The sequence below is a fragment of the Pogona vitticeps genome, chromosome 6 (assembly GCF_051106095.1).
Source record: "Pogona vitticeps strain Pit_001003342236 chromosome 6, PviZW2.1, whole genome shotgun sequence".
Lineage (NCBI taxonomy): Eukaryota > Metazoa > Chordata > Lepidosauria > Squamata > Agamidae > Pogona > Pogona vitticeps.
The window spans coordinates 95,264,481-95,278,341 of record NC_135788.1 but is presented as its reverse complement, the minus strand read 5'-3'; the positions used below and the strand labels follow the sequence as shown (position 1 = coordinate 95,278,341).

Here is a 13,861-nt window from a genome sequence, read left to right as displayed (position 1 = left end):
GAGACATCATTAGCTCCCTGGTTGGAGGCAGTACTCTCTCTCTCGCTCTCTCTCTCTCTCTCTCTCTCTCTCTCTCACTCACACACACACAGAGAGAGAGAGAGAGAGAGAGAGAGAGAGAGAGAGAGAGAGAGAGAGAGAGAGAGAGCTGGCAAAAGTTACAAGTGAATTGCTAAGCTGGTACAGTTAACTCGCATTCCCCACACTGACTGGGTTGTCCAAAATAGCTTCAAGTGTCTTCTTTTTAGCTGTAATTTCAGGAACCAAATTCTGGGTTCACAATAAACTCTGATGCAGGGACATTTATTTCTTAAATTATAAAGGCACGTTCCCCCAATAAAGCTACTTTCATTACATATTCCAGGCCTCAGACTGGGAACTAAGAACCTTATAAATAAAATTGAAATGTATTTATTTGTTTATTCTAAAATATATCTGATAGGGTTAAGAGCCAGGAGTATAAATGTTCCATATGGATATTCCTGAGGTCCCAAGTTAAATAACTGGATAGCTGTGTGCTGGCTATTTTCAACCTTTGGCAATGTGGGGGTTTCAGTGAGTGAAGTATTTGCACCATTGTCACGATGTGGCGAACAGGATTTCACCTCCTACTTCAGACAGTGGGAGAGTTTAGGTCACCTTGCTGGAATACTTACAATTTTACAATATGGCTGCACGGTCCCTCAGACTTTTTTTATTCCCCCCCAAAAAACATGAAAGAAATAATAGATATTGTACTGGTCAGTTTTAAAATCTCTATAATGTTGCGCTATTGCCACATATACAGTAGCATGGATCCCAGCAACTGAAAAAACATAGTTGCCCCCATGTACTAACAGTAGCTAATGTACTGTAGAAATATAAATGAGAGTGTAGATATATAAGAATACCTTTCCCCCCTTTACTTAGTAATAACATTAACTTGTTTGCTACTGATGCTTTCTTTGTATGTTACGATATTAAGTTGTTTGTTACTATAAAACTATTCTATTTTTCTTCGATAAGAATGTACTGTTAATATTCTGTCCTGCTCTGCTGTAATTTGCTTTGAGCATATGGAAGGGTGATATACAAATAGAGTGACTGACTGAAGACATGTTTTTAAATGTTGCAGAAGTGGTCAGAAAGAAAGAAAAATTGGCAGACAGCTACCTACTTACAGCTAGCTATGGACCAACAAAGTCTATCATAATTCAGCTCCAAAACCGTAAGCTTCTATTTCACTACTACATCCTCATATGTGCACCTCCAAGGACCAGGCCTCATATTCTTCCTGTTTCCAGCCTGTCTTCTTTGCCCGTATACTCCACAGTATTATTTGATATTGCAGGATGTAGTAACGGCCATGTCCTTGGATGGTTTTGAAAGGAAATTACAGAAATTCATAGAGAACAAAGCTACAGTATCTGCAGATGCTTGTCTTGGTGGCTCTCTGTTACCTCCAGTATACTACTTCTGAATTCCAGTTGCAGAGAACACAAGCACAAAAAGGTTGTTGCTTATGGGCTTCCCACAGGGGCAGCCGGTCTGACTGAATGCTGGACTAGACAGAGCTTTGGTTTAATGCAACACAGCCATTTCTATATTCTTCTTTCCTCACATCACTCTTCATTAAACCAGGCATTTATTAAATGTCTACTGCTCTGCAGGTTTCTGGTTCCACCAAGCGCGCTACACCCTGCAGTGGCTGTCAGCGTCTTTAAAAGGCAGTTGCACAAGCCGTGTGCTTGGCACCTAAGGGGTAGTGCAGAAAGGACAGAAATAAACGTTTACACATCACTAGTCTAATTATCTTCAACAGTCAGTTGTTCTCTTTCTGTTTTTCTTTCTTTTATGTCCTCTCCCCATTAGTCAGTGCAAAGGTTTATTTGGTGTGGGTGTGTTTTTTTAAATGGGTGGTTGGTGTAAAACAAGCTCTACTTCTACCAGAACCTAGAAAAATGCCCTTTTTTGGACATAGTTTCTCAGGACACCCCCCCCCCAACCAGCATGGTTCCTACTGGGGAATTCTGGGAGTTATTGCTTGAAAAGTATCATTTCTGAGGCCCAGCCTTCCCACAATTTGACACTGCTGCCAAGTACAGTGGGGTCTTGACTTGAGAACTTAATCCGTATTGGAAGGCGGTTCTCAAGTCAAAAAGTCTGTAGGTCTCCATTGGCCTACAGTGCATTGAAAACCGATTAATCCTGTAACAGGCCGTTTTTGTTCCATTTTGTTTTTTTTTTTCTGGTCTGTAAGTCAATTCTCAGGCTGCAAGTCAAACCTAAATTTTGCGGCCAGAGAAGTCTGTAACTCAAAAAGTCTGTAAGTCAAGCCGTCTGTAAGTCAAGGGTCCACTGTACTGCTTTAGGTGCCTATCTCTGGTTGTGGTATAAATTTTCAAAGATCTCTCACTTGTGTCATTTTCTAGCCCTTTCTAAAAGTTCCAGATCCTATAGGTTCATTAAATTTTTTTATTTAATTCACTTTTTAAAAGCCGCTGTATTTTAAGCAAGAGAAAATGTGTGCAGCATATTCTTTGGGGTGGGCTCGGGCCCAGAGTGGAAGAGCCTTTGTGATTGTCACAAAGGCCAGCCAGTTAACACTCTAAACAGCCAAATGGGGAGGCAAGAAAATAATGGCTTTGTGATTGTTGGAAAGGCCAACCAATCTGCACTCTGCCCATCTAGTGGGAAGATGATAGCTTGTGAGTGTCACAAGGGACAGCCAATTAGTACTCTGAACAGCTATTTTCTCCAGGAAATAGGAAGAACCCGTTGTTCTTTAGTATTTTCATTTAAAGATTTTATTAAGTACAAACACAGATAGCCAGTAATCACACCAAACTTACAAGTTGGTTGCCCATTACAAATTTAACACTCGTATGCATATACAAACCTTTACAGTACATATTGTGTACTGCTTTTCATTGTCAGTCATAAAAAAGAGGGGTGAAAGTGAAGTGAAATAAAACTTAAAAGTAGCATAGTATCAGTTATTTCTAAGATCTCAGAATTAACTAAATATGTTAGCTATTAGACAACAAATGTCCCTGTGTTGAGGAAGCTCTAGAAAAGTTGAAGAAATAAACAGAAACCAGATTGCGTCAAAGTTGCTGTTTTCAGTATGGTCTCTTTCTCTGTACTTTTTGAGTAAGGGCACAATTGCACTGGCTATAAGAACTGTAGTTTAAAAAAAATAGCTTTATGTACATCAATTTATTAATTCCTGGGCACATGGTGCATGAGTGAAATAGATTTATTTGGGTTGCAAAGCAATTTTTTTTCCAACTGGCTGACAGAGGCTTTTTAAAATACCTCTCTTCTAAATCACTTCAATTCAATGAGGTTTTGTGGATGTGAACGCTGCTGTCATTTTAATGTGTGGCTATTTGGATTTTAGGTGGCTATTTTTCTTTTAACATTTTGTTATAATTTTTTCTGCGCCTGTTGTCTTCTGCTCTGATGGCTGCTTCATCCGTTGAAGGGAGAGAATGGGGTAGGTGGTTATAATGCTGAGTGTATTGATGAAGTGATACAGCAATAAAAATTTTTTCTAGCCTCAGCAGTTTCTTTGTCTTTTAATACTTTGGTTCAAATATCCATTTCTGTTGCTTCAATTTTTTTTTTCCTATTAACTTTGTTGGGGTCTCCTCTTTTTTTTCTGTATTTGGCATATAAAATTCTTGCTGCTGTTGTTACGTGTATAAGCAAGTATGTTTTTTCTTTTTCCAAATCTGGTATTATATTCAACAAAAACAGTTCAGGTTCATATGGAATTATAGCCTTTTTGTACAAATTCATGTACTATTCCAAAAGCTCTTAATTTCCCTACAAGTCCACCACATATGATACAAACTATCTTCTTTTAATTTGCATTTCCAACATTTGTTAAGTACTTCAAAATATTTTTGATAATTTTTCAGGAGTCATATACCATCTATAGCAGTAGTTCCCAACCTTTTCTGAACCGCAGACTGGTTAGGGGATGGGGTCTGTGCACGGGGGGACGCCCCACGCTCGCGGATGACTAGGGTGCATGCTTGTGCATGTGCGGGTGGGTGGAGCATGCTTGCGGGTGGGCAGGGTGCTCACAAGTGGGTGGGGTGCACTCACACAGATGGGTGGACCGTGCTTGCGGGTTGGCAGGCCACACTCACGTGCATGTGCGGGTGAGCGGGGCACCTGTGCATGCAGGTGGACAGGCTGTGCGTGCAAATGGGAGTACATGGGTGGAGTGCTGCAGAAGGGTGGGAGATCTGTCTCCACGGGCCGGTCCTGCCAAGGCCATGGACTGGCACCGTGTAGCGAACTGGGGGGTTAGGGACCCCTCATCTATAGAACATCTTATACATATTTATGATTAATTGCTTTTGTTAACCTAATATTGTTTTGCCATATTTGTGACCATGACTTTAAGTTAATATTGTGACCCACATTTTGGGCCCATTTTATCATACATTTTTTAACTATTTCATCTTGCATTTTTAATTCTAGTAGATAATTATACAACATTTTGATCAGTTTTTCCTTTACATTCAGAAGTACATTATCTAATGGTGTTTGTTCCTTACAAAAGCCTACTGTTTTATCTCTTGTATATCTTGAATCTATTTGTGTTTTTGTCCACCAATCAAGTATTATACCTTGTTCTTCTAATTATTTCCATGATTTCATACTTAAGTCTCTTTTTTTAACAAATCTCTAAATCTCAAGAGTTTCTTGTTTAAAAGCAGGATGTTTCCTAATCACTATAAAGAAATAAAGGTCACCATACTTTCACAGCTTGGAAATCTTACAGATCTGGATGACAACTCTAAGGATTCCCCAAATAATTTTTCTGACCTCTGTTTCCACCAACTTAATGATGGAGACAGAAAAAGATTGCAATCTTGAATAGCAACAAAAAGGAGTAGCACTTCCTCAACAATAATGTGAGGAAGAAACAAGATCCAGCCATCCTTTGCTCTACACAAATTTCACCAACTGGAGTCATTCCAAAATCTTTGGTGAGCAATTTAAAACAATTGCGAATAGTTGCTAATTTGCTTCCTGAAATTCAAAAATATGTAATTTAACAAATACTTAGGTTTTTGGTTAAAACTTTTATCTGTTATGTAATACCAGTCAATGTGTTTTGATTTCCTGTGCCTGGTGTTTTTGCATAATAAATGTTTAAAACTAGATTATGCCTCTATATAGCTTCTTTCACAGAATGTTTATTCCACAAGGATACTAGACCACTCTTTCTTAGATATCCCAGGGATGGTCTTATTTTTTGAGAAGCCGAGACACTCTCCTCCAAATTCCAGCACTCCTCTAATACAAGTTGTACTTTAGACACGTAAGGGAGGAGGACCTTGGGTAGCCAACTAGATGCTGTTGGTTCTGCTTCTTCTGACACCTCCCTTTTCCCCAACTCCAAACAGGCATCAGCAGTCACTGTATATCCCTAGCTCTTTCACACAAAAATATAATTTGTCATCCCTAACACTGCTCAGTAAAAATTTGTGAACAGGCCTGAAGAAAACTAATCTGTAATATAGTGACACGCCTCTAAGAGAAGGAGAATCTGGATCATTCAATAGAATCTTGAATACCTCCAAATTCCAATTTCACTCCAGTTTTATGAGAAAAGTTTCTCCTGATAAGGTGCTGCATTCAGTACAAAGCACCTGGATGAACGTCCATGTTTAGCACAAGAGAAGGGATAAGAAACCTCAAGTGCTGAGGCTGAATCCCGCTCGCTAATATTTCAATTTAGTCTTATGACCACATCTTATTCCCAATAGCACCCTCATTTGTTGACTTCCCAGCTTCTGTCTGTCCTGGCCCCACCCCGCTACTCTAAAAGGGTAAGAGCTTTGAACTAAAATATGTTGCCTTATTTACTTCCACCTTTTGCCTTTGAGTCTCTCCACCACTTGAATGTAGTCCCTGATAACAAATTTACAACCAAATTCAATCCCCAATCCTCAAGCTGCAATACAAGCCTTACCTTGCTGCAGAGGAAAATATGGACACAGACCAGACTAATTGGACTTGGAAGGAAAGGCTGCCTCGTGTGTTAAGCCTAGAGGTCATTATGATTATTGAACAGAGAAAGTTGACTGCTCTTACCTGATCCCGGATCCTTTCTTGCTGTCCTCGGATCGCCAAGGCATGCTGGGGGTACTTGCTTTTCAAGTGGTCCATGAAGGCATCCCGCTTCCGTTCCATCTCAGATTTCTGGAGCCCCGTGAGGGCTTCCAGGCTCTGGGCAGCAATAACAGTGTGCCGGCGTTCTGAAGTGTGCACCAGCCCTACGTTGGAAAAGCGGCGTGTGCCATTGCCCAGGGTCCGGTATTCCCTTGGATATTCTGCATCATCTGCTGAGATCATGTGGGCGCTAGTCCTCTCGGGATCTACGCAGTTTTGGGAGGAGGGAAGAAAAGCAGAGAAGGAGTCAGGGTACTTTTCTATTTACCCCACAGGGAGAAAAAGGACCAGGGATGCAAGATGAATGAGGGAGGGGGAGTTTTTTAATGGGGCAGGAGGAAGAAACCAGTTATGGGTTCCTTTGAGGTACTGATCAGTCCTCATCAATAGGTGGCAATCCTTTGAAGATAGGATGGGAACAGTCTTCTTACCTAGCCCCTCTTCATGCATAAACCCCAAAGGAATTTCCCTTTGGTAATGACCAACTGCTCTTCCCAAGGGAATAAAACTTTTGCTAACAAGTTTGTTTAGAGCTTGAAAGGTTGTTTTAAAAGTAATTAGTTACCACGATGGTTTTAAAGCATGATGGTTTTAAACCTCAGAAGTTAGTTAGGGGAAAAAATCTTGTTTGGCAGCTCTGATGCCATGCTCAGTCTGATCAAAGACCTCCTTTTTCAATTTTGGAATCACACAATTTTGTCTTATGTACCACATGGACCTGTCTAATCAGTGACACTGCCACTGCCACTGACATTATTCCCTTCATGCAGGGAGAGCTGCAGAACAGGATTTTGATCACTAAATTACTTTCCAGAAACAGGGACAGTCTTTCTAAATTGCTTTTAGCATCTTCTAAAACACTATTTGAATCTAGCAGTGTGAAATACAGCTCTCAAATTAAGTGAAAGTCCTCTATCATTTATGATGAGGATACACATAGTAACTATAAAAGTGATTTAAAAGTTGCAGTTACACTACAAATGAAATGTCATCCTTCGTTACATCTTGCTAGCAACTTAACTTACTGTGTGGGAGGTAATAATTGTAAGTAATTCAATTTTTATAACAAATTACTTCCAAGCTCTGTTTTCTCTTCCCTATTAAATAGCCTTTGAAGAAGGTTTCACAAATTTTAGACCTTTAACAAGGAGTCTGGCCTTCATGGAAGTATGACAGAGGCAGGTGAGAAATGGGGAGGTAGAGATCTGCTCTAATCACTTTTGATTCCAAAGTGATTTTCAGAAGAGTTCTGGGTGCAAAAGGGTCAATGGGTATATTTGGTGTGGGGAGTGAAGGGCAGAAAGGGCCGTCATCCAGGAGAAAGACAAGACAGAAACGTACTGAAACAAGAACTGGGGGAAGCACAAAGACATCAAAAGTGCCCCAAAGGAGCTAAAATTAAATATAAACGGTCAAGAGACTTTACAGGAGGATGACGGCCTTGCAGCCCCTGCTGTCACAGCAGTGGCAGACAGAAAAACAAATACAGACAAACATTCTGAAACACTAAATACGCAAAGAAAGGAACTGAAAGAAAACAAATATGAGGTGCAGGTTGGTTCATAGGGGAAAGTGTATTTGTGGAGCATAGCTCTGAAGCCCAGGAATGGCTGGCCAGCATAATCTGAAAAAAAAGAAGAAGCTGCGCTTCTATTTCCAGTACCTGCCCCAAGAACATCTCACAAAAGCACAACCCGCAAGCTCAGTGTAGTCTCTCTCCAATAGTTTTGTCTCACTGCTACCAGTAAAACTTAGGTGAGCTGTCCTCACAGCCAGCCACACGTACAATCATTCCCACTTTCTTCCCTTAAGGGTTATTAAGATTTCACCGCCATCTCCCCACAGACCCTTCTCTGATGTTCCTGGGTAGCTATGTATAGGCCGGTATAGACTGTAAATGAACTACGTACAGTACCGAGAATTCGACTTCCATACCAAGCTAACACAGATCTCACAACCAAAAAAATTACTGTTCCAACATAAAACTGGTGCATGTTAGATATATTATACAACCTTGCATACCCAGTTACTCATTTTGCACAATTTGTTTTGCTGATTGTGCCTGAGGGGAAGCCCGAACCGAGCCCTAACCCTCATTCATTGGATCCCAACTGCAAAGATGGTCCACTGAATGCTTTGGACTTCATTTCTCAGAAGTTCCAGCCAACATGGGCAATAGTTAGGGATCCTGGGAGCTCACTTTGTACTCATTTAATCTCTGGAAAAGTGTACAGTCCAAATGACTGCAGTCTTATTTATTATTCACCTATTTACCTTTATGTCCAAAATTTTCTTGTGGAATTATACAAATGGCGTAATTTTTGGAGGCAACTAGGAGGGAAAGAGCCTGGAGTATCTCAGTTGGTAGCTTATTTTAGAGATTGAGGGTCACCATTGAAATTGTCTGATTCCTTGTTGTCACCTTTTTGGCTTCCCTTGGTCGGTTTCCACCTTTAGCCACATCGACTGAAAGGAACAAGTGAAATGGATAGCTGATTTCTGAGAGAGATATTCCCACAAGTATCAAGGTCCTAAACTGTTGTGCTTTATGGGTCATAATTAGCGCCTTAAATTGAGCACAGATACTGTCAAGAAGCCAAGGAAGGTGTGCCAAGATTGGGGATACTGTATATGATCAAATTTACTAGCCTCAGAAATCAGTTTAGCCATCACATTGGATCTGCTGTATTGTTTTCAAGAGCAGCCATACATAGAGAGTATTACAGTCATCTAATTTTAAGATTACCAATGTGTGAACTAGTGTTGCTGTTATCAAGGTAGGGGCACAACTGGCCAACCAACTACAGTTGATAAAACACATTCCTGATCATGGCTAATATTTGAGCCTCCATAGAACATGCTGAGTTCAGGAGTACACCCAAGCTGCAGACCTGATCCTTTAGGGGAAGTGTAACCTCATCAAAGCCAGGTACATTTTCCTCCAACCAGTCTAACAACCCTCCTGATAGCATAATCTGCATCTTATCTGGATTCAGTTTCAGTTTATTGGTCCTTGTGCAGTCTATTGGTCCTTGTGCAGTCTATTAATGATGCTAGGCAGTGCTCAAAGACCTGTACAGCATCATCTGCAGATCAAGCAAAAGAGAGACAGAGCTGTGTACAGGTGATAGCAAACCCCAAATCTTTGTATAGCTTATCCCAGCAGTATCATGCAGATGTTAGAAAGCATTTAGGAAATGGTAAATCCTTGTGGGACCTCAAAGCAATATTTGCTGGACATATCCCTGACTGTAACCAGGCTGCATTCCAAGTGAGCTTTCCTCTACCTGCTCTCTACCTATTTTCTTAAGTTATGTCTTTGGTGCCACACTGATGTTAACCAGACATGAAGATTTGGGCATATAGGTTTGGGTGGTTCACTTACAAACGTGGGCTGAAAGCAGTTAATGCAAAAGACAACTGCACATTTGAGAAGTAGAGTTCTTGACTTCTTGCTTTGACAGAAGCAAAATATATGTATACGTCAGTGGTTTCTGGCACTGCAGAGAGCTTCAGTAGGATGGGGAAAGGAAGAAAATCTCAATTCCACTGCCACTGGACACAGATGTACAACACTGGATCTTGACCTATCTTCTTTAATCTTCTTGGCATGCTGAGTTCCTTTCACGTGCTCCACAAATGCTCCAAGATCACAGAATGCATACAATCCTACTTCTGAGACTTCTGACTCCAACTCTTGAATATGGCATTGTCCCAGTTATGGCTTTATCCTTGTCAAGATGGCCATTTTGCAATAATATAGTGTTTTAGCTAGAGCTGTAATGAGCCGTGGAGTGTAAGGATGGCTTCAGAGATTGGCAAAGGAAAGATGAGCATTTTCCTCCATAAAAATACTTTATGGGACCTTGTTATGTGGAAATGGGTGGGGGAGGGAGCGAGGACCAATTTTTTGGGGGGGGAAAGATATTTAACAGGGTAGTAAAATATGAAGGAGATCACCTAGGTTGTACTTTGTGGTTAAAATAAAAAAGTTGCTGTTAGAGCAGAAACATGCCACTTGCTATTTTCATTATAATACTTCTTGCAGGATCCAGGAAGAAAGAAAATTGCTAGAGATGCTGTCACGCTCTACATTTTTTTGGCCCACAACAATTCAACACTTCCAAGCAATATCATCCAAGACTGGGCAAATATCCTAAATCTACCTGTGCATCCTGAATGGAAGATTTTGGTCTAGCAGACTGTAGTTGCAACCAGAATGTACAGACCTTGGGAGGGCAGTGATAAAAGAAAACAGTTTGTCATTTACTAATTTTAAACTGTTTCTGGAGTTTGAGTTCTGAAACGCAAGTCTGAAAGACTGGTCCCCAAAACTTTGCTTATTGAGTGTAACGCAAATGGCATGATGTTTAGAGGTGAAGTGCTGCAAGTTACTAAGCCAGCATAGATATTTTGGTTCAAGGAAAGAAACATAGGTCAGTTTTTGGCAGTAGTGGGGAGAGAATGCTCCCTGAAGCTTTTATCAGATTTTGGGGCAGAGATAAACAACTAACAATTATTCATACTACAAACAGAATGATTCCCTGCTAATACTGAACTGGGTTAGGGGAGGAGAAGAAACTTACATTTCATTGTTCCAAATGTTAACAGAGTATGAATAATGGTGTTAGATATAATATCTTATTTCCAAGTCATGAAATAAAAGTCAAAGAGGAAGAGATATAAAAAGAAAACTTAGTTTGAAACCATGTATTAAAAATTGTGGAGGGTAGCAGCTTTGCTCCAAAAAACAGCTGACACAAATACCCCACCACTCATTAATTATGAACAATTTCAGGCCATGAAAAAGAGTGAAGAGAAAGTAAGGGAATATACTTAGGAGCACTGAGTGCAGTGAAGTGATAAATCAAGAGTGCTCTTCCTGTTGCTGTTGAAGAAATTAGTTGGGATACTTGTTGAAACACTGAACTAGGGTCTGGAAAATCAACATTTTTGTCCTAACTGAAGTCCAACAACACCTGGAAGGTACCAGGTTCTCAGGCCAGGAGTGGCTCATAGATTCTAAGGGTTCAACATTCATTCACCTTCAAAACTCTCCCTGATTATGATCTGCATGATATTAAGCACATTTAGTTTGTGCTAAATGATTGTGCTGTATGTAGAAACATATAGGTGTGTTAGCACTTTTGCAAAAAAAAAGCTTATCTCTTGTCACAAACATTGACATAACCCATTGAACATGTACATCAGTATCTACATGGTGTCTGTATAGACTATTGGTGGAAATTAACCAAACTCTACTAGCTTCCAAGATAGACTACAAGTAAACTTTGTACATACCATATTTTTCCATTTATAACTCACTCCCATTTATAAGACACCCCCACACTTTTCTAACCCCAAAAGTAAGAAAACCTAGCTTTGAATATTCAGCCTCTCGGCTCAGAACATCGGACATTAGGAGGCCCTGTTGAATTTGAGTCTACAGGCTCCGCCTCCTATGAAGTGTGTTCCAATTGGTTTGTACAGCTTCAGTTGACGTCAGTTCCATAAGGCTCATGACTGGAGAAAGCTAAGTCTCCTGACTGTAGGAAGCTAAGCCTTGTGACTGAAGGAAGCCTGTTTACAGAGGCAAGGTATGTGCCATTTTGTTCTCTCCTCAGCTTTCTCAGCTTACTTCTGTGTAAAAGACACCCCTCAATTCTTAATGATTTAAGAAAAAAGTAGTATCTTACACACAGAAAAATACAGTAAGTCTCCATTTGAACAGCTCTTGGTAATAGAAAGTTAGTATCAAACTATTACTTTGAGATTACTAATTAGAACTGGTGGAGAAAGGCCTTTTTAGATATTTTGCTCCCTGAGGTAGAGCAGGAAATAGCAACCGACCCCCATCCCACTCAAGGTAATAACTCAGATACAGTCAAGTTATTTCAGTGCATCAAACTGAAAATCCGACAAGGGCTTCTCTCCATGCCTGGCAGTACAAATCAGAGAGGTAAAATACTATAATTTTTGGACCATGATTCACAGAAGTGGCCAGCACAGCCACTGGGAGTCATGGCCTGAAACAAGTAACATTTCTTATCTTTGGTAGATATAGACTGAAATTCTGTGGTTTAGTATAATAAGTCATGATAAAGTAGGCCCACTGAATCCATGGAGATTTTGTGAGTCAAATCCTCTACAGCCAGGGTCCCCAACCCGTGGTACCGGGCCGTGGCCTTGGCAGGACTGGGCCACGAAGACAGATCTCATCCCTGCACATACGCCCCCCATGCACGCACACGTGCCCCACACATGTGTGCACAGGTGCGCCGCCCACCCACCCACGGACCCCTCCCCCCAACAGGTTTATGGTTCAGAAAAGGTTGGGGACTACTGCTCTACAGGTTTCACTGATTTAAATGGGCATACTCTTGTTGCCATTTACAATGTCAAAATGTCACAACTAAGGTAGGCCCACTTGAACAAACAGAGAAGCTGGCTCACCAAATGCAATGGGTCTACTCTAAGTGGAACTTCATATGCTAAGTAACAGGATATTAGCCATTCAATATCAACAAAATGTAGCCACAGCAATAGGATTGCCAAGTTCCAATTGCCAGATGACGTTCAGAGCACTGCTATGCTTTCTCAAGTTTCCAGTCAAAGAGACAAATCTCAGAGCAGGCACTACTAAAAGAGGAGAAAAGCTGATTTTTTACAAGAAGTGGTTTTAAAAACTGGGCATCTATTGCTACTCGCTCTCTGGTGGTCCCAGGCCTTAAATGGCTCAGAGTGAAGGCATTTCTGTTTCTCACTCTAAATAGCACAAGAGGCCCGAGTACTGAGTCTTTGTCCAATCCTCTGCTTCAGGATTTTTGGCACACCAGCATTAGCCTAGCCATGCACTGATGCTATCTTCTGATGGCCAATTCCAGCAGTGCCTGCTTTCTGCTGTGACAATGAAGAGGAAGTGCCTTCTCAATGTGGCATCTCACTCATGGAATCCTCTACCCGGAGAAGCTTGTCTGGGATCTTTCTTCTTTTATTCTTATCACGCAAAGACCTTTTTATTTCCCCAGGCCTTTCAGGCCTTCAAGTGTTTTTACTTTCAGTAATTGTTTTGTGCTATGTACTTTTACTGGCTTTATTATTGCTGAAATTTAAACTGACTTAATTCTTATTGTGAAATATTTAAATGGCGGCCCATGAAAATTGTATTGGCAATTCATGAATAAAATGATGAATGAAGTATTTTTGGAGTTGGGTATATTTTTAGAGGCATTTTGACAAGATATGGCTTTATGCCACTCTTCTACCAATCCTAAATGCCAAGAAAAGTATTCTTTGGTTTGTTTTTTATATATTTGCAAAATGCATTATTAGAATTGCCCACTAGAGGAAACCAAAAAGTATTTCCCTGTACTGTATTCTTTTGGCCTGTTAACAATAACACATCACAGGAATAACATGCAAGACATTATTATTATTATTATTATTATTATTTATTTTATTTATATCCCGCCTATCTAGCCCCACAGGATCACTCTAGGCGGCTTACAACATTGAGTTCTCAATGTGGAAGAGCACCAAAATAATATGATTCCCCATCTGACATGTGGCATGTTACACAGGAAAGTCTTATATTTAAAAGACCATTAGAGGTCAACTCCATTCAGTCAGCAACATTCACAAAATAGTCAGCAAGACACCCAGTTCACTTGGTTACATATTTTAT

The 13,861-nt window shown here is 40.4% G+C and overlaps 1 protein-coding gene across 20 annotated transcripts in view; it reads right to left on the bottom strand.

Annotated features, from left to right (window-relative positions):
* SRCIN1 (SRC kinase signaling inhibitor 1) overlaps nucleotides 1-13,861 on the bottom strand; it is a 310,186-nt gene that overhangs the window by 162,253 nt on the left and 134,072 nt on the right. For all 20 annotated transcript variants that reach the window (XM_078377916.1, XM_078377919.1, XM_078377927.1 and 17 more), the window contains one exon: nucleotides 6,100-6,383. In XM_078377916.1, the coding sequence (XP_078234042.1) occupies nucleotides 6,100-6,383 (284 nt within the window). The remainder of the gene's footprint in view (nucleotides 1-6,099; nucleotides 6,384-13,861) is intronic.